Consider the following 24,171-nt stretch of genomic DNA (forward strand, 5'->3'; position numbering starts at 1 on the left):
ATATTTTCTCCTATTATAAAACTGGGAAAAAGGGGAGGGGTACATGGGAAAAGGGCATGTGTGCTCAGAGATGTTCAGAAAACTTCACTTGCTCAAAAGTCTACTTCCTAGGATTTAAGGGACTGGGTAGAAAGGTGCAGCAACTGTTACACACTAAATATTTAGGGCAATTCCAACTACCAAAGATTTCCTTTGATCAGGAACTTTGGCGGTGGTACTGAAGATTCAAGGCCAGTTAATTATCAAAATTATATATTTGTTATTATATTTATTTTTCTGAGTACTATAAACAAAAATACGCAGAAGGGCTATGACTTGAACAAGTTAGGGTCTGCTTTGCAACAAGATGTCAGACAATCAACAAATACAGACAGCTAGCTTCGGTGTGCTGGCTGGAGTGGATGCTACTGTGTGCTTCATAATCCCTCTGAGAGGTGAGCACAGAGTGAGAGTCTCTGCATGACAGAGATCAAAAAAAGCAGCAGGAATGTTGGATTTCTGATGATGTCTTACCTGCAGTGCTGCTCGTCTGAAAGAAGGATGTCCGCCAAAGTCCATCCCTTTTCCTGCTGTGGACAGAATCTCCTTTGAGTGTAAAACTACACCTTTACCTTTTCATTTTAAAGATGACTACCCCCACTACCCCATCCCTGCGATTTAACTTGCATCTTGCATTTCACTCTCAGCTCAGCTGCATTGCCTCCCTGGACGATGATTACTACGAACAGACCTTCCTTAGATTCAGTGTGGTGGGACAGCAAGCTGTAGGGGCAGGAAAACTAGACAAGAGGATTAGGGAGCTTTACCTGCCCTTTTCCTTCTGATGTAAATGGTGACAAGGAGTATAACAGTAGCAATCAGAGCAGTTGTAGGCAGGAAGGAGCTCAGCACTATGAGACCATAGAGAGTCCTGCAGGGAAAAGCATGATATCTCCATTACTATTTGCAGCACCAGAAGTCGGCTAGGTTAATTTGGGAGGGGATTTTATGTGTTTGAACATGGCTTATGGTTCTGGGATAAAAATTTAGCACGTGAATATTACCCTTGCTGTCTCTAAACAAGCACGGTTCCATGAGGTCAGTACTCATCTACAGCCACAGAGGATCCATCCCAGCCGTATATTTCTTTGGCACTTGGCAAGCCTGGGGAATACTCAGGAGCTTGAATTCTCCTCCTGCAGTCATTTGCAGCGCTACCAGAGTTCAAAGGCATCCCTCATCAGGATGCAGTAGCCCTTCTCGTGATCTGTCTTTGATCAGGCCTGGTAATAACTCTCGTCTGACACGCTATGTTGTTTAGCTGGGATTGGTCTTACACCGGTCTGCTTGTACAACAGGCAGAGTCGTTGTAGCATTGCGTGGCCCATATGGTTGTCCCTTTTTTAACCAGGTAGAAAGTCAAGAACACGGTCAAACTGAGCATCTTCAGTAGAAGCCTCACTTAGTGCTCCTGAAACTAATAGGGACCTTCTACAGCTACCCTTTCATGGGAGGTGGGGAGGTTGGACCAAACCCTGTAGGGGAGAAGGGGCAGCCTCTTTGTGTGTGTATGGGGATGTGTGCACATGCTTCAGTTGTCACGCCACACCTCAAATCCTGCAGCGCATCCAGAATGCTGTGCTTAGAGTCTGGGAGTCTTTGGTTTTTACCTCTGATCCTTATTGCTGTCATCTGTGGGGTTGGCAACGTCCCCCTTCTCAGTGGGAAGTGAAATGGTGTGTAAATCTGCATCCCATTTCCAATTTTCCCCTTGGAAAATAAAAAAAACCAAGAGCAGGTGATTTTCCCACATCAGTCCATCCCTGGTGACTTCTTATCATGCTGAAAAATCCTGCTTTGCCAGTTTGTAGAATGGTCCAGTTACTGCTTGCTTGTTAGCTATGAAATTGTGAAGTTGCACAAGAAAATTAATCCTGTGCTGTTTACGAGTAAAAGAAAGTTAGTTAATGCAGCTGAATCACAGGAATAGGATCAACCAGTTCCTCAGATAAGGGCTAGGAGGTTTTTTGGGGTTGTTGGATAGTACCTGGTATCAGTGTATCTCAACGAAAACATTGAATGTAGGCCCAGGCAAAGAGTTCTAGTAAGTAGCTAGTAGGGCAAGAACAGACATACTGTGATTCCAGTTTTGTTCCCTTTGGGTTGTGGTCCTCTGGTGCTGTTTTCATTCTTGCAAACTATTTGATACTCGATTGCATGATGCCTTGGAAAATCTACTTACTCAATGATCATATCATGTGCAGAGGGGCAAATGAGATTTGGTTTCTGCTTTCCTTACAAGTTTGGGTCCTGTAACAGATCCAAGGGAAAGAACAGCTCCTGCAGGAGACGAGTGTTGTAGAAGGTATAGGTCAGCCATAAAAATTCATACCATTTTAGAGATTGATATGAAAACTGAATTGCTTATTTGGGCACTTGAATGCTGTTGGAAAGGAAGCATCTTAGAAGAAAGATGTCATGTACTTCCCATAAACATCTTTCAGTCATGTCATAAAAATGAAAGAATAGCTTTCACTATCTTCTGGTTTTCTGCCTCCTGTGCTGGCAAAAAGCAGAAAAGGAAGTAAAGTGTTAAAACAAATGCAGAAGTTTACTAATGAGCTGTGGCAAAAAGAGGAACTCAGGTAGAAATTCAGGCAATGATTCAGATTGCTTGAGGTCTGTTTCATCTGCTGATGTAAATATAAAAATTTGTTAGTCAATGAAACCAAGCCAGACTTCCCCCACCAACTGGCTGCAATTTATTTATGCCATTAGTATGTATCAAAAATCTGTTTAATAAAAAGAAATTCGGGAATTATCTGTGTCTCAGGAAATTTCCAGGCTTAGAAGAGAGCTCTTTAACATTGACCTGTAATCTTTCTTGTCAAGCAGTAAGAAATTGCTGACTTTTAGAAGATCATTAATTCTTTGATTAACTCACCCAAAACTTCCAGCATGATCCTATTCAGTAGTTTGTTTCTCCCCTGGATATGGCTCTCAAGATTATATTCTCCTGAGTCATTAAGTTGGAGCTTTTTCAGCCACACACTAATCATTTTCCACGAGAAGTCATTCATCATTTCAGTCCTTCCTACTTTAATGATACTTTGATCAGAGTTACCTCTGATAATAGGTTGACATCTAATTCAGGACACCATTTTGCACCAAATAAAATATTGGAAGTTTCCTGATGTTGGCTATCACAGAATAGGAGCAATGGAGGGACAAGTTGTTCCCTTTTTTGCAAATAGCCTGACAAACTCTGAAGAAAACGGAGTGGTGACTCATTAGGGGGAGAAGACAGGAAAAACCAGTCCCCATGGTGGGGTACATCTCACCCAACGAAGGAGCAAAGCTAACATCAGCACAAAGAGAACTTGCAGAAGACAAGGAAATAAGCAGCCCCAGTCTGATGAGAGTGGTCACTAGAGATGAAGCTGGGGTGCCAAACGGGAAATTTGGATTCCTGCTGCCCTTCCCAAACGTGGGCTGTCTCAGGTTCCAGGGTTGTTAGTGCTGTCAAATTCCCCAGGTGCTGGGACATGAAGCTGCCTCAGCATATTTCTTATGCCTCGTACATACATTCAGGTTTAAGATGATGTTGCTCTGTCTCACCGGTCTTCTACATGAATTATCAAAGCTTTGCTCTGTGAAAGGTTTCTGTGACTGTAAAACACTTTTAACAAAATGGAAAATTTTGTGCAAAAGCAAGTTTTGTTTTTTGGATTTCATCAGCTGACTTTGAATATTTCTGTCCCAAAACCATTTTTTTTTATTAATACAATCATACAAAATTGTGTTAATTTTTTATGGTAATCCATACAATTTATTTTTTTTCCTTTGAAACTTTTTTATTTCATATGGCAAAAATAACTTCCTGGCCACTTCTAGCTCTAGATACATATTGTGGTTCTATGTTGAACTATATAACAAGAGTTTTACTCTGTCTTTGATAACCTCTAGTGGGATCTCTATCTCTAGCTACCATCTTTTGCTGTGAAACAAAAATGGAAATGACACGTCATTCTTGATTTGTTTTGGCTGTCTCCCACCTGGTGCACTGTTGATCTCATAGCTCGCCCTCAAATGAAACCATCACCTGTATCCTTTGCAGCACAATATTCTTCAGATCACCCCACACCCCACGCGGATACGTGCCAGAGTTCTACCTTCGGTGTGCTGTCATGATCACAGAAAACCTACTATGTCCAAAGTCTATCAGGTCAACTGAGTGATGCAGTGCATGGTTAAGGTTGATCCTTTCTTTTAAAGGGGAACTCAAGGCTAAGACTGGACAAGACTTTTCTGACAGCTCCTTGCACCAAAATGTCTTCTCACATAAATTCTTGTGCATGTCATAGGAGCAGTTAGCTCTGGAGGAGTCTCCCTCTGTATGCAGGAGCACTTGCATGTCCTCTTGTGCCATGCATTATTCTTCCAAAGAAAGAAGAAAATGATGCTACAACTAGTCACAGCTTAGTATTATACCGCTGGGACTCTGAGAAGAGTAATTTAACCCTGCAGGTTTGCCTAAATAAACATCTATGCTTAGCCTTTGTGCCACTACCCTTTTTTCATTTTTATTCCTATTGTTCTTCTCTGTGGACTCAGTATTTATTTGCAGTAGGAAAGCAAACAGTAGCTAGCCTGTCTTACGGCAATGCCTGATCCATAATGTATCAGGAGAGAGCAAGAAACAGATTTTCTTCTCCATATGCTGGGTGGTTTCAGACTGGGAACTTCACAATAGCAGGAGAGAAAGGTCTCGCTCAGAAGGGCAATGATTGCCAAATGTCCCACCAGGAAGTTCAGTTTCTGGACCAAATACAGAACTACTATAAACCAAAATGAGAAGCCATCAGCTGATATAAATAAAATAAGGGAATTTCAGGCTGAACATTTCCTCCCCTCATTGACTTCAGGGAATGTCATTCTGTGCCAGGCTTTAGATGGCCCAAATAAAAAGTGCTCAAGCAAGTCGGCGTGCAATGCGTGTAACAGTGCAGGGCGCACCCTTTTCCTAGGAGAAAAGAAGAGTCTAAGCCATACCTGGAAGTGCCAGCAAGAGCAGCAGGGCTGGAAGGCTCCCCATCCTGTAGTAAGAAGGTTTTTTAGGGCCTAGAGGAAAAAAACGTATCCCAGAGCTTCTTTATCACTGAGAATTCTCTGTTGCAGAGGAAGCTAACTTGCTCTGTCACTTGCAGTTGTCTGCTGCCTAGAATGATGATGCCAGCCTGGAATTGCTGAGAACATCTTTTAACCACAATCTTAATGTTAATTCATGGGTGGGAAAGACTGCACAATGTTTACTGTCTGCTTTTTTGTTTTAAATATATTGTTGTCTAGATAGCCGTATTTAGCAATCAGATTGTGTGGCTGGGAAAGAAGTAGGTTGGGAAAGAAGTAGGTGGTTTCTAGTAGTAGTAGTAGAAGTAGTAGGTTTCTAGCACAAGGTCTCTAGTGCTACCTTGATGTATTACAGAGCAGCTTTCAGTTGGATGTATTCATCCTGACTGCTGCTTTGCGCTTACGTGCAAGTTTTATATCTCTGGTTCCCCTAAGCCCTGGTGGAGACCCGTCACCATGCCATCGCAGAGGCAGTGGGTGGCCCTGCCTGAGGTCTCTCAACAAGTTGAAACTGGAACTAGGACCCAGATCTCCGGGTTAAAGCTGTGATTCCCTTGTTTTTTAGCACATCTAGCTGGGCACCACGGTACGGTCCAGGAATACTGAAGCTAGCTTTGTGTTAATACAGCTGCACTGGTGCGTGACTGCGTACGGGCTAATTTACCCTCTGGAAACAGAGAAAATGAGTTTAGATAGAGCACAACCACGGCTAGCCTGATCTGGTGTCAGGATGCGAGCTGCTGTTTCTGCACGGTACTAAGCGGAGCTGGCGGGATGTGCCAACCTGCCCAGCTGGCTCAGAGCATTTCTCTACATTATAAACACACCAGCATGTTCCAGGTGTTACCTCTTCCTTGAGTGATGTGATCTGGAGTACTGCAGCTCTTTATCATGAATCCACACCAAGTCAGATAACCAGTTTGATTTTATTTAGCTTTGCAGGCAGTGCTGGGGAAAGAAGTGTCAATGCCCTTGGATTTGGGGTCTTCCTGGGAGAGCTAAATGCAGCTTTTTACTTCGGGGAGTGCTGAGCAATGATCACATGTTGGTAACATCCCCTGGAGAGAGTGGAAAAAAATACAGGGAGAAATACAGAGAAAACATTCATTCTTTGTCGCAAAGTCATTTGAGATATGAGGAAGCAGGCTCACAGCTGCATGTAGACTTCACATCCCTTTCTGTTATGTTCTGCAATTCCTTATGCCTTTCCACAGTGACTGTTCACCGAAGATCCGCCCTGTCCAAGGCAGTTTTTAGGAGCTAGTCTTCGTTACATCGGAAAGAGAGAATCTCTCACCTGGCACTGCTCTGAGATGACATGAAGTTGATGTGTCTCAGTTCAGAGCCTGGTGGAACGATACGGGGATGAGTATCTGGAATAACTCTGCCTGCTGATCTGATGCAGCTACTGGCAGTGACCGGAGACGATAGCAGAGCACTGCATTGCCAAAAACATGTCAGAAACTTCAGACTTTTGAGAGCAGAATCTCAGTTAAAAAGCTGATTTCTAGACAAATAATATTAGCTTTCAATACAAACCGTCTAGTTCTGATCTCATGCTTTTGAGGGAAGCATTTGAGTGTTTTGTAGCGATGTGTAGGACACCTTGGAAAAAGCTATTAGTTCTTTAACACTGATCTTCAATGAATCAGAAGTTTCTTGGAGATTTGGGACAGAACCCTGTCTTTTTTACATTATGGGGATGTGTTTTTAAGTCGCTCAACACGTGGTTGTTGAAATGTGTTACCTGAACTTCTGTTTATGTCCACCATTTTATCGGTAGGTTTTTTTATAACAAGGCATTTGCCAGTAGCTGTATAGAGCAGCAAAGTTTTTTGTGGCCTAGCAATGAGCTAGGGGGAAACTGAGCAGAGCTCTCACCTGTGCCGTGCCTAGGGAAGCATCTCTGCACAGAGATAAGTTTGTGCTGGATCTCTTGACAGAAAGACTTCATATTCCTCCTTCCCCTCTGGCCATCGATCCCATCCTCTTCCATTAGGTTCAGGTGTTACTGGCAGCATCTTTTCAGTTCAGTTGTGTTGGAAAAAGTTGGTCAGTGCCAATGAGAAGAAGCTGTAGATGGTAACATTCCTTCTCTGGAGTGACAGGTTAATCGATACCTATGTTTAATAGGTGATCCTTTTCTTATGGCAGCTGGCAAAGATTTGCCCGCAAATGCTTGATGTTCATTTCTCTGTGGATTCCCTTTGGTTTGGCTCTAAGCAGTGCTCTCCCAGGAGGGGCTGATTCCATCATGTGCAAAGTGACCGGTGAAAGGGAGGACCTGCTGCTCATTCAAGCGTGGGTTCTTCTGCTCGGTTTCTCCGTTCTTCCTACTGTTGCCGATGATAAAGATCAGCACGGCCACCGTGAACTTAGTAACCAGGAATCCCACAATGATATAGAGGACAGTGAAATCAGCTTCAGGAGGGACGCTGTGGGGAACCATAAATATAACAGTGAGGGGGACCGTTCAACCCTTAATAAAACTCTTGTAGCACACTGTGTTGGAGACGGTAACATCTGCAACAGGCGGTCCCTGGTGGTGCACAACAGAGCCTGGGAGGTTAGAACAACTCTAATAAGTTATCTCACATACAGATAAATTACGACCTGCAGGAGTTGTTTTGCTTGGCACTGAAGCACCGCGTTTTCTGGATTAGGAGAAAGCTGCTCTTTAGAAACCACACGGCAGTTCTAGGAATTGTCATAAATGAGGAGGAGGTAGAGAATATGCCTGTGGTGGTATTCCTCTCCACTTCTAATGGGCTTGCTGATGCTAATCCGCCTTTGTCCTAGGAAGACTAAAGATCACAGTATGAGGAGTTTTATGGCTTACCCGGAGATGCTCTGCACAGCACGAGGCTCCTCTGGCATTTGGGTCTCCGGGACAGCTGTTGATAGAAACAGAACAGTTTAGTCTGCAGATGTTTCTGGGTGATATTCACTGGTATCGCCAGCGCCAGTGCCCCAGCTATAGGCATAGATAACCAAAATGAGATTGGGCAGTGGGTTGTATGCTAGAAAATTAATCTGGGTAGCAATAAAGGGATGACATGTGTTAGATGTCCTGTTAACAGTGAGGTCATGTTGCTGTAAATCAGGAACTAAAAAGAGGCAATGAAACCCAGTACCTCCTCAGAGTAAGACAAAAGTCATTTTTTACTGAAGTGAGGCCTTGGCATCTGCAGACACATGTGAAATTTAAGTAGGAACTCAGAAACTCATGAAAACACACCGCCCCAAGACATACCTGTCAACACTTCCACTTGGACCTTCCTTAAGCTGTTTGTTTCCCCCAGGTACTCAGTTTTGCACTGGTACAACCCAGCATCCTGCTTCTTGAGTCGCTTCATGGTCACCGTCAGGACCCCTTCACGGACATTGTCACTGATGGAGGTGTTGCCATTCCTGTTCTTTAGGAATGGCAGCCAGAAGCGTCGGGCACTCACCACATGTTGGCACTCGGTCTCATCGATCATCTTGCACCAGCTCTTTTCTCTCCACCGTTGCTGCCAGGGGTTATAGGTGCAGTTGACAGAAATGGTGCCCCCCTCCATTCCGTACACCACAGTGACGTTCTCTACAGCACATGATGCTAGGAGAGGAGGAGAAAGCAGTGAGCCAAGTCTCTTTTATATCTGTCCGTTCCCACTGTGTTTACGCTAAATGTCATTTTCATCTTTTACAATTCTAGTGATGGCTGCTGTCAATTGTAGGGCTGTCACCTGCCCACTTCCCCCAGGAAAGACACGGTGTGCTCAGATTCAGAGTCTGGATTCAGACTTTCTTGAAATACATCTGTAGTGATCCCTCTGACTGGTGTGTTACTCGGCTTTTGCCAGGTAGCTGTTCTTGTGGGGGTCACTGAGGAAAGGAAGAGGTGTCAGCTTCATTAATATTTGCAGATTTTCTGACGCTCAGGAAATTTTGGTCCTTGCCTTCCCATCTGGCCCCGTGGTGGCTGCTCTGGATTGCAGTCTGGAAATCGACCTCATCACACTTTCTGTAATCATTGGGCTCCTGCCCAGTAAGGGGAAGCAGTTTGTCAGCATAATTAGGGAATTAAATAGAAACTTGCATTTTCCTCTGGTCCTGAGGGGCACGAAGCTGGGCATTCAGGTAGATTGAGTTGGCATCAGGCAAGCTGTCTTGGTTTTTAAAAGCTTTTTTTACAAGGCAGCTCATAAAAACGTAGCTTGACCCAATAATAACAAATTTGTTTCTGTGTAACCCTCCTCAGGCCAGCCTTGCTGTAACATCCCTGCTTTGCAACGTCCAGCCTGCTGACTTGCATACAGCTGCAGCAAGGCAGCTTGCCTCAGGGTTTGGCCGTGAGCTCAACACTTCCACATACATCCATAGACGCAGATTTGGCTCTGGAATACCCTCTGCTGTGGAAAAGATCACTTGCAGTAAATGCCCATAAACTTTATTCCCGTTTTAAGGATCTTTACACAGCCAGAGAGAAGCAACACAGCCCTGGAAAGTGCTAGAATCACAGTGACATCTACAAACCAGTGTCCAGCTAGCTGTTTAGGAGGTTATTTCTTAATCCTATGCCTGATTTCAAAGCCCAGGGTTTCAGCTTTTTTTTTTTTTTTTTTACCCTATCTTTTAATAGCCTACTAATTTTAATCATGTTGACAACTGGTCTTTGGCTGCTTGGCCTTTTTCTTGCCTTAGTTCCTTATTTCTAATTTCCATTCCTCTGTATGACAGGCAAATGCAGAGGGGACAGTGAACTAATAATACTTCCAGAGAGAAGTGCAGTGTGGTATTTGTGGAAATCTCTATTTCTAGTGAAAAAAATCTGAGGCTGGTGCCTTCAGTGAAACCGTAAGTAATTACAAAACAAATAAATTTAAAAATAGGCTGTTGTGAGGACTTCGTGCTGGCTGAGCCTCTAAATAACACTTTTAAAAACAATTCCTACCATTCTAAGTGAATTGCAAACTAAAAAATCTGAAGATCTTTCAGCTTGACTAGAAGAGGACATAAAAATGGATCTATGCTCTCCAAGTACCCACCAACCCACCACCTACAAGTCCTTATCCTGACATGTTGCTCCAGTCAAGCTTACCTCGCTGAATGTCCAGTCCAGTCCTGCCTATGCAATCCCTCTGAACATTTTAACTCCCTCTCCTATTTCTCTTGTGGACCACCCCTTGCCTTCCGTTCTGCATGTTGAGTTCCTGGAATGGGCCCAGGGGTTTGTTTTTTCGTTTTGTTTTAAATAGTAGCAGCATTGTGAAAAATCTCTTGATCAGAATCAGGGCATTTAAAGATTTGCTGATGCCCCTGTGGAAAATCTTGTGTCATTATCTTTTCAACTAATTCTGCTGACAGATCACACTATTTGTGTTCCTCCTCCCTTGTTGTGTGCTACTGAAAACAGTTATAGCAGACTTTTTTCCAGGCTCATTCAGATCTTTGAGACAGGTTTCTGTGCGCCCAAAGCCTGAATCTCTTGCCTTTCTGTGCACTGCTGCAATTATCTGGGATCTGCAAAGTGTGTCTGGAGAGAGAAGGCTGCCAGCTGGGAGTACCAGCTGGGTCCTGTGCCTTGTTTCTCATTTCAGATGAACTTTGCTTTCCAAGCTGAAAATAGTTAATTGCCCGAGATTTCAGAGGTGTCCCCTTCATTGAGTTCTATTTTTCTCCTCTTGAACCCTAGCTGCTGTGATTTACATTCAAAGACCTACAAATGCAAACAAATAGGATTTTGAAATTTCACGTTTCACTCTGAAAAGGCACGCAAGACTTCTGTCACCACTGTTTCCTGAGCTTGGATCACCACCGGCCCTTTGTTTAATTAAGGGGAAAAGAGCAAACTCTGAGGAAGGAGTCTGACATCCCTGCAATATAATTCGGGAGGAAGAATAGAGTGTCAAACAGACTGCAGTGCTCCAGGTTCCTTCTGCTTGCACTGCATGGACTTTACAGTGTACAGACAGGCAGTAAAGAGTATCCATAGTAAGTGTTTGTATTATATTGGTCTTCCAAAGAATAGCATGCTACATCAAAGATACCTTTACATCCAGAAAAAGCTACTGGGTTTCAAGACCCGTGCAGTCTTTTCCTGTGGCATTGTCGCTGGTCTCCTAACAGGTGCAGATAGAGAGCAAGCTCAGCACCAATCCTTTACCCTATCGGTTGACTGAAACCCAAGGTCACGTACGCTTTCTTACCTGACAAGAAGACCATGAAGATGAGGTGCATGAGCTTCTCCATGTCAGTTGAGCAGAGAAAGGGACAAGAGAGGAGTCTGGAGAAAAGTAAAAAGAGCTCTTGCCCAAGAGCAGCTTGCTTTCCCCCCCCTCCTTGCTCTGCCGGAAGGAATGAGCACAGGAACTTGGCATCTTTTTCGTCCTGCATATTGAGCAATTCGCCAGGGACAGGCATTTCTCTCGTGGGCTGTAAAATTCAGGCATCAGCATTGCCCACTCACAGCAACAATTTAGTCTAGACAGCCTGAAAGAGAGCATCATGTGATGGCCTGAAGCCGTGGTACTGGAGTCCCTCTCAGCTCAGCTATGGTGCCTGTCCACCAGAGCAGGCTTCGCAGGGGGTGAATTTTTGGAAAGCCAAAAGGGAAAGGGAGGCTCTCATTAAGACTCTGCAGGTAGCTCAGTCAGCATCACGAGGGTGAAAGGAGGGTAAGGGCATAACCCTGTGGGCTATTTTCAGGGGAAAGAAGATTTAGAAGAGCCTCTGCATGAAGCGTTCCCGTCCGTGAAGTCAGGAAGACAAGAGCACTGTGTTGAGTGAAGCGGTGAGGTGCTTTAAATGAGAAAAAAAAAGACATCTTTATTTGGTACCTAGCAGAAAGGACATAAAATCAAGGGATGGGGGCACTGATTTAGAGCCGATCAGTGCCGTACTGATGCAGTAGTTCCTCATCAGTTCAGTAGCAGTTTAGGACTGCAGCATTAGCAAACTGGCAGGCTGTGGATGGGTTGCTGTTTTTTCTTTTTTGAATTTATTTACCCAGAGACTTCCGTGCAAGTACAAATAGACCCCGGCTTCTTAACTTGTGTGCTTATCTGCTTCTTAACAGGTGGATAAACCTGCAGGTCTACCCATTCATAAATGTGCCTTCTTTTTCTTTCCTGTAATTAGTGTTTAAGAAAATGGTACCTTACAGCATCCAAAAATTCTGTGTGAGGCTTACTGATTGCAGGTTTTGTTCATTCTTGCTCCAGTGAGCACAAATTTGGATTCTCTTTGATCAGAAGCAACTGCCTCCCTGAAAATGTCTCTCTTCCACTCAATTGTGTTATACTATTACTCTTCCACTGTTTGACCCAGTGTAACTTACTGAATGAATAGTAAATAGTTAGGGGAATCTTGAGCTGAATGAACCATTTTTGTTTTCTCTCTGTCATTTCAAGCGAAACATGTCAACTCTGAAAAATTCAAAGAACACATCAGCTTCCCTGCTGCAGCCATAGGAAGAGAAACCTACTGGATGTGACCGGCTTGTGAATAAGGAGTGGTTCAGGCCTTTTTAATTTGCCACTTGTTTGCAGAGCTTGGCGCAGCTAAATAAAGTGCCAGGGTCTCTGGTCTTTTGGAGAGATTGAGCTGAGCCCCAGCAAACTCATTTCATATTGGTGACCACATGACTGCTAAATGAAGGCGGCAGGCATGTCATTTGGAGTATTTCCAGCAGAGAGATGGAAGTAATGGTATCACTTTCCAAGGCTCTGGTAAGCTCTCCCATGGAACTGCACACGCGTTTCTGGTCTATGGCTTCAGAAGCAGCCACAGAAGCTGGCGTCCTACGATGAAGGGTGTCGAGCACAAGTCGTATGAGGAGCAGCTGAGGGAACTGGGGTGGTTTAGCTTGGAGAAAAGGAGGCTCAGGGGAGACCTTATCGCTCTCTACAGCTCCCTGAAAGGAGGTTGTAGCGAGGTGGGTGTCGGTCTCTTCTCCCCAGTAACAAGCGATAGGGTGAGAGGAACAGCCTCAGGTTGTGCCAGGGGAGGTTTAGGTTGGATATTAGGAAAAATTTCTTCACCGAAAGGGTTGTCAGCCATTGGAACAGGCTGCTCAGGGAAGCGGTGGAGTCACCATCCCTGGGGGTATTTAAAAGGCATGTAGATGTGGCACTTGGGGACATGGTTTAGCGGTAGGCTTGGTAGTGCTGGGTTAACAGTTAGACTTGATGATTGTAAAGGTCTTTTCCAACCTAAAAGATTCTATGATTCTATGTTGTAGCCAAAAAAAAAAAAAAAAAAAAAAAAAAAAGGGTGCTGGAAGTAGGCATGCTGGTTTGTATTGGTCTCCCAAAGAGCTTACAAAGAACCACCTGCACGTGCAAATAGGCTGGGAAGAGCTGCTAAAAGTACAACACAGTGCTGCAAAGGAACAGAGCTACGTCTGAGACTGGCCGGATAGTGATTCCTGCAGAGATGCAAAGATGCCTCATAACAATGAAGGTGACCAAGTGCACTGGGAAAACATGTTTGGTAGTTTATGGTGTGATTATTCAGGATAGCAGGGTTTGATGAGGTCCCAGCCAGTCTAGTGTTTCTGGGGCAGCTCTTGGAAATTGCCAACCTGCATCAGAGCTGCACTAGAGATCTATAAATGTATTTATATGTTTGACATGAGTAAGCATGTCTGACTTACTCGGACATTTACATCTGTAAATAATCCACTCTTAACTACAATAGCGTCCCTTCTGTCATATCATCTGATGCTGAGACCAACTCTCTAACTTTATACTTCTTCCTCTGTTACGTGTGTCATACTTCCTGCAACTTCTTCACGCAGCCTACCAGTTTCTTGCTCTGTGCCACTGTCTGTACAGACTTTCCTCACGTCTGTCTCAGGGCTCATCCTTGCAGCTAGCATAGCAAGGCACATTTTGTCCAAAAATGTCCCAGTGCTCTGTCCACTCCTCTAATGCAACACCACATGTTGTACCCTTCTTTCCTTTCTCCAGAAATACCCATTTTGGGTTCTTCCTACTTGTCTTGGTTCCACACTTGCCTTGGTTTAAGCAGCTGGTTTGTGTGTTCTTGGGGAACAGAGGGAGTAAGACAACAGGCCAGCCAGAAGTTGTTGAACAAAGTAAGAGTCTTTGATTCGGAGGTCGTGAAAGAACGGGGCAGTCTGCACAAGCTACACATGGGAAGCCATGCCCGTAGCTGCTGCCTCATACTGGTTTTTAATGTACAGGCCTCAAAGACTGCATAAATATGCTGAAGATGTGGATGACCCTGAGAGCAAATTCAGCCCTCAAGCTTGGAAATAATTGTCTAGAGGATACAGTGTTGGAGACTGTCACCAGCGTAATCCACAGCAGCTGCACTGAACGCATCCCACTTCTTAAAAGGATACTTACACACGCACTCAGCAGTGTCATCACTCTCATTCCCTCTTACCCCCAAACACCAGCATGCACGCTCTGTTTCTTGATCTAAAGCTAAACATTTCGCTTTAGTTTGAAAGCCTCTTACCATCTGACTCCTTGCCTAAGCAGTCTGATAAATTTAGGTTATAAGGGAATTTGCTTTAAGTCTCAAAATGTGTACATATTACCTATATGCACCGTTGTTGTTTTGTAGCTACAAGACCTTCTGGTGCTCAGATTCATCCGGCACAATCTCAGTTTACAAAGTTTGCAATCCAGCGTATCATCATGTTGCAACGGACCCTCAAGCTATTTACCTTCACGTAGGTGCTGGTTCTGCTTATTCTTACAATCCGGTGCTCATTTCCCCCAACCGTTACCTGGCAAATGAACCTGGTCACAGCAAGGTTAGAGTTTTATCCCTCCAGCACTGGAATGAGTTTGCTTGGCCATAGTAGCTGTACCCTTAGGAGTGGAATAAAGTTTCTACCAGTGAACATAGTTGAAATACCAAACCCATCCATGTTCAGACAAATGCTGCTCTTTTCCAAATGGTCAGTCCTCCACACCTGCCTCTCCAAATGTCTTCATTTTAATGGAATCGAAGAAAGCAAATGTGCAAGGCATCCTGAGAATTACGCAACACCTCTGTCTGACCTGAGAGAATCTGCACACTTGTGGCAAAATTCTCTACTGGCTTCTAACAGGAGGGTGGTCTTAAAATGCATAGGCAACATAGACAAAGCAGCAAAAACTTAGATCTTTCCCCAGTGTCCATCCACACAGCTTCTATTCCCTATTCCCACTTTGCCTTCCAGTCCTTTTCTCCCATTTCTGGATTGTTTGGGGATTTTGTGCTTCATCCTTTGTCATTCATTGGTAACTACTTGAACGCAATGGTAGCATATTCCACATTTTCATCTTTGGGTTTCCTGTGAGCCTGACTTGGTTCAACATTACAGTAGAGAGGATCCCCAGGGTTGAGTCGGGATCTAAAGTTCATAGCAACATATTTTAGGTCTTTGCTGTCATCCTTGGGACTTTCCATTCTTTCCGTGCTGTCAAGCTATGAAAAGAAAGGGAAAACACTTGTTAGCATGATTCAGTGCCAGGCCACAGCTGTTATCAAAAGAACAAGACTTTCCCAGGAGGAAAGGAGAAGCCATGTAAAAACTGACCTTCGGTCGTGACAGAGGTGAAAGAACAGGAAAGTTTTTCCTTCATCACCTCTTCTTGATACAGGTTACAAGCTCATCATCTAACCTTGCTTTCTAGTCTTTGAGTAAATTCTAAGAGATCACCCCAATTTGCTCCACTGTGGTTTTTTCCTACTGGAGTTTCCTTACATTAATTACCCTTCTCTCTCTCCAGCTAGGAACTCCAGCTTCTCTCCGGTGACATTAAATACCGTTTCCCCTCCTGCTCACAACCAAAAATGAGCACCAAGGTCCACATCAGGTGGATCAGCCAGCTCCTCACAGACTATTGGTAAGGAATTCGTTACTGTACGGGAAGTAAAACGTTTTCCTTACCTGCGCTGTGTCCTCTTGTTTGTCATAGGTGTCCTCTGCTTGTCTGTTACCTTTGGAATGAGCCAAAATCAGAGGTTTTAGAAGTAGAGAAGTCCATGAAATGCCTGGGCATTACCTATGGTTCAGGAGTTTTGGGGAAGGCTGTGGTATTGCCCAGTGCTAGAAGCAATGTGTGTGCCAGTGGGACCCATCTACTCTGAATGTGGTGAACACGTTGCTCTCATTTTACTTCTCTAACATGTTAGCAGGTGTCCTGTGCAGAGTCTGGAGGAACGTGGGTTTGACTTATTGTGAGAGGAGATTACAGCAAGGAGCCTGACGTGAGGCTTCCCAGGCTGCACCTGCCTTGTCTTCTCCAGGGCACTGTAAACTGGGAATAAACTCACCTGGAGTGGAAAAGTGATGGCCAGAGAAGGCCCTATTTAGTATAGAGTGGAACATGAAGCGTCACCAGTCTCCACATACCTCTTTTCTTCAGCTGCTTGCGCCGCCTGATGCGCAGTATTATCAAGCTGATGACTGCCAGGATGAACAGGATGCTCAGGATCCCAGAGAGTACAATGAAGGTGTTTTCATTTGTGCTGAAGCCAGGAAAGCGAAGGAGTTACTAGTGTTATATGGTAGCACTGCATGATGCTGGCACAGCCCATTACCAAACAAACAGTGACCAAAAAAAGGGAACGGGAATAGCTTTTATGCGCTTGGAAGGAGGGTCTGATTCTCCTGCAGCAATGCTGTCTTGATTTTTCTACCTGGCTGTGCCTTCTGAGCTTTTCCTAAATCACTCTTCAGGCTTTAAAAACAAGCCACTGTTCAAAGTTCAGAGCACGATTCCAGGCTCGCTGGAGCAGGTACTGCCTTTTCCTCCCGTGTTTTGCTGCACCTAGCACACTGGGGCTGATGTATGATTGCACTTTTAAAGTGCTGCTGTAGTGTTGATGACAGCAGATGTCCAAAGGGGAAGAAAAGCCTTTACATTTAACAGCATGGCAAATAGAAGGATAAAATAGCAGCCAAGGCCTATTTCATTGTTAAATATTCATGGACAGGGGTGAGCAAAATTGAGACAGAAAGGCTTAGGGGCAGTATCTGGGAGTTTCTATTACTGCAAAGAGCACAGCCCAAAGAGATAAGGATAAAAAAAATAGATAGGCATCTACATTCCAGAAAGCTGTGGCTTGATTTTACCAGTCTGCTTCTGCTTGTAATTACACCCTGGGCAGGAGCTGGAAGAGGAAAGGCCATCTTTGGCAAGGACACCTGTCATATCTAATTCCTCTGTAAGCAGGAGTCTTCAGAATGCCCAGCCAGGGAGACAGGTGTTTTGTGGACGAGACATTGAAAACTCTTGTCTGTGTTCAAGATCAGAGACTTTCCTTAGGGCTTACCTTGGTGCTGGGGTGTTGACAGAAGGGGTTGTTTCATTTCTGCCTGCAGTACCTGACAAAGTTGTTCCAGCCAATACTGCAATCACAAACATGAAGACAAGAATAATCACTACTGGGCTGCTTTGCATTTACCAGCGAAACTTCCCGGCCATTGCTACCATGGATATAAATCCACACCCGCTGTGACACCTGGCACAGGCAAGCTGCCCAGGCTGTAACCTGTGCCATCAAGACTTGCTGCCACCAGGCAAAGCAACGTAAGGATCAAAACCTGGCAGGGAGGGGCAAGGAGCTCAGCAGGACCCCCTCTCTGTGTGTTCCCATCCCAAAGCATGGCAGAAGAAAGTGCTCGAAGTGCAAGCAGGTGTGTGCTATGGCAAAGATCTTCAGGTAGCAATGAAATACTTAATGACTCTGTGCTTAAGCAGACCGAAGCTTGCGAGAACTAAGCGTACAGCATTGCCTGTGAAAGACTTGGCTGTAAAAATTGCTTCCAGGGCTGTTTCAGTACCCAGAGGAGGTTATGCGTGCAGAAACCTGCTCGCTTAGAGACTGCATTCAGTCCCATGCGTTAGGAGTTCCTCCTAGGGAATTATGCCGTCCCCTGTCATCTTCTGGAATGCCATATCCATTCAGTGCTGCTCTGCCACACCCCTGAAAGACAAGCTACAGCGTGGTGTTGGTCTGCCACAATCAGTGCCTAAATGTTATCACATATTGCTGAAACGCTATGCTGAAATAAAACCTAGAAGTCACAAATCTTTAAAATATGGGTATAAAGGTGAAGGCGACCACACGTGAAGATCTTAATGTCTTTAAAAGCCAAGGGATGAGTTGCTGTAAAGGGGAAGAACTCGTATTATGAGAATTAGTGACAGAAACACCTCCACAAAAATGACTGAAGCTGCTCTCAGGTAAAAGAGAAGCCACGCGGCGCACACACGTGGTTCGGTTCTGATCCCTGCTGCTATTCCACAGCACGGTTAGTGCGAGAAGGTAGAGTGATGTAGGGTTTGGGCAGGCAAACACAGATGTAACGTGGGAGGTGGTGTAAGCTGGGCAGTGCAGAGACTAGAGGGATAGAGTAGGAAAGTGAGTCTGCAACCTACAACTAACCATATTTTTCTACAGGTCAGTACTCACCCTCAGAAATACTGAGCGTAACCTCTGCCATTCGGAAAAGACCGTTGGGTTCATAAAGTGCACACCAGTACATGCCGGAGTCCTGCGCCTGCAGCTTCTCCATGGTAATGGTGACAATCCCCTGCTGGCTGTCGTCCTGCATCGTGACTCTGCCTTTGTGGAGTAATCGGCGGTACCCTGTGGGCTTAACGTAGCTGTTCACCAGTACGATACAAGCTGTCCTCGCTCCCTCTTTGCACCAGGCTTTGCTTACAGCCCCGTAGGCTGGGGCGCTGTACAGGCACTGGACAGAGATATTGCCTGACTCCGTGGCTGTGTATTGTTGGGTCCCTGGAAAACACCCAGCATATTTGGTGAGATCCCAGCGCAGGCACGATGGCACCCTTTCCCCATCACTGGAATACTTGCTGCGGGCTGAACGCTCCCTGGATGTCCTTCTACTTCCAGATATGAGGAGCAGAAGGGGACTAGACCCAGATGGCGAGTCGCAAAATTGGGTAGGTCCTGTCCACTTCCTTTGGTTCCCCCAGGGGCCGCATGCTCCCAGGTGTTCAACCCGCAGGGTCTGGGAGGCAAGGACAGGGCAGGGCTGGCAGCTGCGGTGTCAGAGCAAAAGCAACGCGTGGCAGCGGGGAGGTCGGCAGCAGCGCCCAGCGTGGGCGAGCCAAACACTGAGCTGGGGAAGCTGCTCCTGGAGCCGCCGGATCAGCCCTGTGGGAAGCAGTTGCGACGAGCGGCCCCATTTGTGGGAGCTCATGGGAACCTCCCCTGAGTCTCTGCTGTGAGCAGAGCACGCAGGGCCCGGCCTGAGCTTTGGCTCCACAGACCTCTTGGGCAGCCACCAGCGTGTCCACCAGACAGACAGGGAGAGATGGGTATCAGCTGTGCGGGGGCAGCACAGGCCTTCTCCATGGTGTGGCACAGGATGGGAAGGACAACAAGCAGGGAAGGTGGGGGTGAAATCTGCCGAAATCCACACTTGGCTGCCAGCAGGTACTCACTCTTGGACACAAGGAGCATGACCTCCATTATCCGGGTGAGATGAGTGCCTCTGGCAAACGCACACCAGTACACACCAGTGTCCTGGGCCTGCAGCTTCTTCATGGTGATGGTGACAGACCTTTTGCGGGTGTCATCCTGGATCAATATTCTGTCTTGCGGAGCTCTGCTGTTATGCTCTGTTGAATCTGTCCTCACCAGGTCTTTACAGCCAGTCTGACCTTCCTTACGACACCAAACTTTTGTCCCCAAGCTGTACCCAAAGGTCCCGTAGGAGCACTGCAGAGAGAGACTGTCCAGTTCCCACCTGTGCAACTCTGCAAAACAGCAAATGTGGTCACTGACCCACAAGCAGTGGCCACACGGGCATCCACCTCAGGGCCGGGGTGAGGTTAGGGCAGGACAAGAGTCTGCCAGGTCTGTGGGGCTCCTGCACACTGTGCCTGCGTGAGCGTGGAAGGCAGCGAGCGAAGCTGGGAAGGGTGGGAGAACCGTGGGGATCGGGGGGAGCTGCCCAGCTGTGCGGGAGAGGGGGGACAAAGCAGGGGAAGGAATGATGGTGCTTTCTGACAATACGTGGGTTTGTGTGGGGGAAAAAGGTACTCACCCTTGAAAACACTCAGTAAGATCGTCTTTAGTGGAAAGTAATTGTGACTGCGGGAACGATAAGCACAGGAGTATATGCCCGAGTCCTCTGCCTGGAGGTTAGTCATGGTGATGGACACAGTCTTGTGCGTGGGGTTGTCCTCTATTCTAACCCTCCCCTTTGTGACCTCCTTTTGGTACGGGTAATTCGTCTCCACTAAGGGCTCACATATGTCATCTGTCATATGGCACCAGACTTTCTTCTGCTGGTAGCTAGCCCCTGCTGTGTAAGGACACCGGACATACAGAGTGCTTCCCTCCCATCGCCTCTCCTCAGAATCGGGTGTTTGGGCTTGGAGACCTGCAAATATCAGATGTAGTGTGAGGGGGGGGGGGGGGGGGGGGGGGCTGACGCAGGGCTGCCCACAGTGTCCCGACGGACGCAGGGAAGCTCTGCCTCTGACCTTCCCCCATGGGCACTCGTGGCTGGGGGAACTCCAAAACCCAAGAACCATTCTCCCTGTTAAATTCTCCTGCCTGAAAACGGGAAGGTTGATTTCTGGTGTGCAGCGTTGAGATCTGAGCTAGGACCGTGATTTAAAATCCAGTATCTTTGCTTTAAACCTCACAAACATGCAGGTACTAGAGGTGTTGGACCTTCAAGCCTAAATGGAGCCGTGCGTGATGCGGTCTTTGGAGCTGTCCCAGCAACCCAGCCCCATTGTTACTGCTCCTCACTGCAGGCAAAATGGGGACCAACCCCTCCCCACACAGTGCCCCTCGGGCCGGGTACCACCTGTACCGGATGGCGGGATGGGGCAGAGGGCAGGACCCGGGGCAGCGTGTGTGCTGGGGATGAAATGCTCGACCCACGGCTGGGATTGAACTTGCCTTCAGCAGCCTGCAGCTCCTCCATGCTGTATCCTCGGAGGATGCCCAGCAACTCACGGGTGTGAGGCTGTGCTAAGTGCAGGGCTGCCTTGATTCCCCAACATACCACATGCTGAAAGCTTTGTGCTTTCTGCTGGGATGGCAGGGGAGGCAGGCAGGTGCCCTCAGGCAACTCTGTCCTGAGCCAGGACTTTGATCAGAGGAGCCAAGTGGCACCAGGCAGCACGATGGGAAATGCTGACTGGGGGAGGCACCGAGGCTGCTTTAGAGGCTGCAGCTCTGTGCTCCCGGGGTGGTACGTCCTGGGAGCACGGAGGAGCCAGACGTGCAGTAGTGGGAATTCAGGCTGCCCCTTCCCACCCCTGCAGCGAGTTGCCCAGCTCAAGAGTCCTGCTGGTGTGGGATTCCCCCCTGCTATGGAGCTCTGCAAGCGGCAGGAGGTGGGGAAGGGTGTCCCGCTCCCCCTGAGTGTGTGGGAGGCATACCCAGCCGTTCTCTTACCTGGGAAGCAGAGCAGCAGCAGCAGGAGGACTCTCAGCTCCATGGCTGTCCTCAAGCCCAGGGAAGGGGCATTGCTGGAGGCTGCTCTATGTGTCCTGTGCAAAAGCATCTTCCTTGTGTACAGTTCTGCATCACAGTGGCACTGCCAGAGGAAGTGCCTAACGTCTTGCTTCAAGAGGAAATCCTTCACTACATTTTGTTACGAGACTGATATTAAGATAATTTCAGAGTGCATTTGGGGAAGTGGCTGAGAGCAGGGCCCACCCCACCCTGATGGCAAAGGCCCTTTGCTGCTCTCGCCTGGCCACGTTATGCTCTGCCCTCAGATGGGTGGCACCGGGGCACTCGCTTGGCAGTCCTGAGCCACGGGAGATGGAACAGGTCATTTGCCCTGGTCCAGCCCTTCTCTTTGGGCTCCCAAGGCATCCTCTGCCCGGGCCCTTGCTGAAAAGTCACCTCAAAGTCACAATAAGCCCAGGGCTGTGTCTGCATGGACTGTCCCGTGGGCTGTGCCATTTGGGATCCCCCATCTCCACCACCACCCCAGCCAGTCCCCTTGCACCCTGTGCTCTGCCGTGCACAGAGTGACAACCCCCGGAGTGCCCAGCTGGAGAAATCAAGCCAGAACCATTTGGCTTTTGCACATTACACAGTAATGTCTCCACATGACTGAAGAGATTCTAAGTACAGGGGAAACAATGCAAATATTGGAAATAATCCATTCAAAGCAGCTCCTGACACGACTGAATCTTGGCTTACTGTGAAAATGGACAGCTAAACACAGCTTCCTGGCTCTGCGTGTCCTTTGGGTTCCCCCATAGGATTCAGGAATGGGAGATGGTAGGGTGAGGGAACTAGGAGTCAGGAGCAGCCTAGTAGGTAACAGGAACTGCAGAGTATAGAGAGCAGAGAACAGGTGGAGCAGGTGAGGCAGCAAGCCTGGGAAGTTAATTGTTCTGCAAGGAAAATGAGGAAGGAGTTTCTCCAATTAAAAAAAAATAATAAAATCCAGTCACTTATGAAAACAGACAACTTAATTTCCTTTATTTGGAAGAAGCGAGAGGCATGATAAAGAACACACCAGTACTCCCCAGCGTCTTGAACTGTGAGCTTCTCCACGGTGATGCTGAGAACACCGCTCTGGGCGCAGTGTATCTTCCTCTGAGTGTTACAGTCTCATACTGATCGCTCATCTTTTCTGTACTGACCAAGACAGCACACTCTTTTCCAACTGTCTTTTTGCACCAGGCTTTCCACACAGCCTTGTAATCTTGCATGTTATATGGGCACTCAGCAGAGACTGCATCTCCCTAGCTACATATCCTTGGGTTTCTGGAAAAGGTCACACTGGTTAGTATGGCCCAGGCAAAACGTTCAATTACATCCGTTTTCCACCATTAGAATAAGCACAATATCGTAGTCCAATTCACAAGCATTTTAGCTACAGGAAGGTCGAATTGAACTGGGATGCTAAATAATGTCCAAAATATTCTTTCCTAAAGCAAGTTTAGAATAATATAATCATATCCCCAAACAAAGCAAAGCTTATTGTAACAGAAACATCAGGAAACTTTGCTCTGAATTCATCAGCTGAGTTGGAAATCAGAGAAAAATAGCCAAGACAGAGAAAGATCTGAGGCGCCTTATGTACAAGAAATTACTAAACCAACTTTTTTCCTGGAAAGGAGGTGACAGGGGTGATATTAAAAACATCTATAAAATCAGGAATAGCAGGGGGAGGGAGAACGGGAGCAACAATTCACTTTCTACTCTAAGAAGGAAGTCACTAGTTAGGAGAAAAGGAAATTCTCCATGCATGCATCAAGTGTGGAGTTCACTGCCACAGGATGTTCAAATACCAAAAGTTTTTATGTGTCAGCAGAATGAGTAGATGAACTCAAGAGAAAAAAGAATTTAGCCATTGCTATTATAACAAAAACAATTCTCCAGAAATTCACTGGAGGCTGGGAGAGTATTCAGGAGAGCTGTTTCTATGTGCTCCTCTTGGTTTTATACTCCTTCCTAATTATGTCCTTCAGCCAGCGTTGGAGACCTTTGGTCTGACCTACTGTGGCTATTCCTCAGTAACCTGAGAACAAGACACTGAAAAGGTAAGCAGAGAAAGGGAGGAAGAAATCTACAAAATACCCGACATGTTCCTTCGAAAGAAATACTCATTCTTGGAAAGAGACAGCTTAATCTCAATTATTTGGGAAAAAATGAGAAGATTTACAGTGTGCACACCAGTACACTCCTAAGTCTTCAGCTTGCAGCTTCTGCGTCGTGACAGTAATTGTTCCCTTCTGGATGTCATCACATGGAGTGCTTCTCTCAGAATAAACCTTGTTTTGATACACTGATAGAGGTGGTAATCGGTGCTGACCAAGATACCACATTTATCTTTATATTTCCTTCAGCACCAGGCTTTCCTTGTAGCATTGTAGTTCTGGATATTATAGGGACATAAACCAGGAATACTTTTCAGCTCCATAGGGGAGTGGTATTAGACCACTGCAGGACATAAGAACAGCAGTATAAATCCCAGCTAAGAGCCACAATGACACATCTTCCATGAATGACGTATCTACTATGGGATAGTCTTCACAGGTGAAATCCAGACCCTGGCTTCAGCTGGGACATCAGTCCTGTGTGCCTCAC

General features: G+C 46.3%; 3 protein-coding genes across 5 annotated transcripts in view; all 3 read right to left on the minus strand.

Annotated features, from left to right (window-relative positions):
• LOC308054460 (uncharacterized protein) overlaps positions 1–5,369 on the minus strand; it is an 11,390-nt gene extending 6,021 nt beyond the window's left edge. The window contains exons 1-4 of one of the 2 annotated variants that reach the window (XM_080367343.1): positions 5,032–5,369; positions 1,650–1,749; positions 807–910; positions 514–569 (exon numbers count right to left, since the gene is read on the minus strand). In XM_080367343.1, the coding sequence (XP_080223469.1) occupies positions 514–569; positions 807–910; positions 1,650–1,749; positions 5,032–5,074 (303 nt within the window). In that variant the 5' untranslated portion in view covers positions 5,075–5,369. The other variant, XM_080367342.1, reaches the window with a different exon arrangement.
• Positions 5,370–6,016: 647 nt separating this feature from the next.
• LOC308054456 (triggering receptor expressed on myeloid cells 2-like) lies at positions 6,017–14,910 on the minus strand. Of its 2 annotated transcripts, XR_013924106.1 has the most exons (5): positions 11,301–14,910; positions 8,363–8,707; positions 7,949–8,003; positions 6,991–7,544; positions 6,017–6,167 (listed from the first exon to the last, which is right to left on the minus strand). XR_013924106.1 is itself a non-coding variant. In XM_080367335.1 (4 exons), the coding sequence occupies exons 1-4, from the start codon at positions 11,512–11,514 to the stop codon at positions 7,328–7,330; spliced, it is 831 nt and encodes a 276-aa protein (XP_080223461.1). In that variant the 5' UTR covers positions 11,515–14,910; the 3' UTR covers positions 6,017–7,327. The 2 variants fall into 2 exon arrangements, 1 of the variants encoding a protein (XP_080223461.1); XM_080367335.1 differs by having other exon boundaries at positions 6,017–7,544.
• A 140-nt stretch (positions 14,911–15,050) lies between these two features.
• LOC308054449 (polymeric immunoglobulin receptor-like) lies at positions 15,051–21,757 on the minus strand. Its single transcript, XM_080367314.1, has 8 exons — positions 21,514–21,757; positions 20,144–20,482; positions 19,539–19,853; positions 18,538–18,867; positions 17,395–17,470; positions 16,472–16,587; positions 16,007–16,056; positions 15,051–15,540 (listed from the first exon to the last, which is right to left on the minus strand). The coding sequence occupies exons 1-8, from the start codon at positions 21,620–21,622 to the stop codon at positions 15,358–15,360; spliced, it is 1,518 nt and encodes a 505-aa protein (XP_080223440.1). The 5' UTR covers positions 21,623–21,757; the 3' UTR covers positions 15,051–15,357.
• Between the last annotated feature and the right edge of the window lie 2,414 nt (positions 21,758–24,171).

The sequence above is a fragment of the Falco punctatus genome (genome assembly GCF_963210335.1).
Source record: "Falco punctatus genome assembly, chromosome: 17".
Lineage (NCBI taxonomy): Eukaryota > Metazoa > Chordata > Aves > Falconiformes > Falconidae > Falco > Falco punctatus.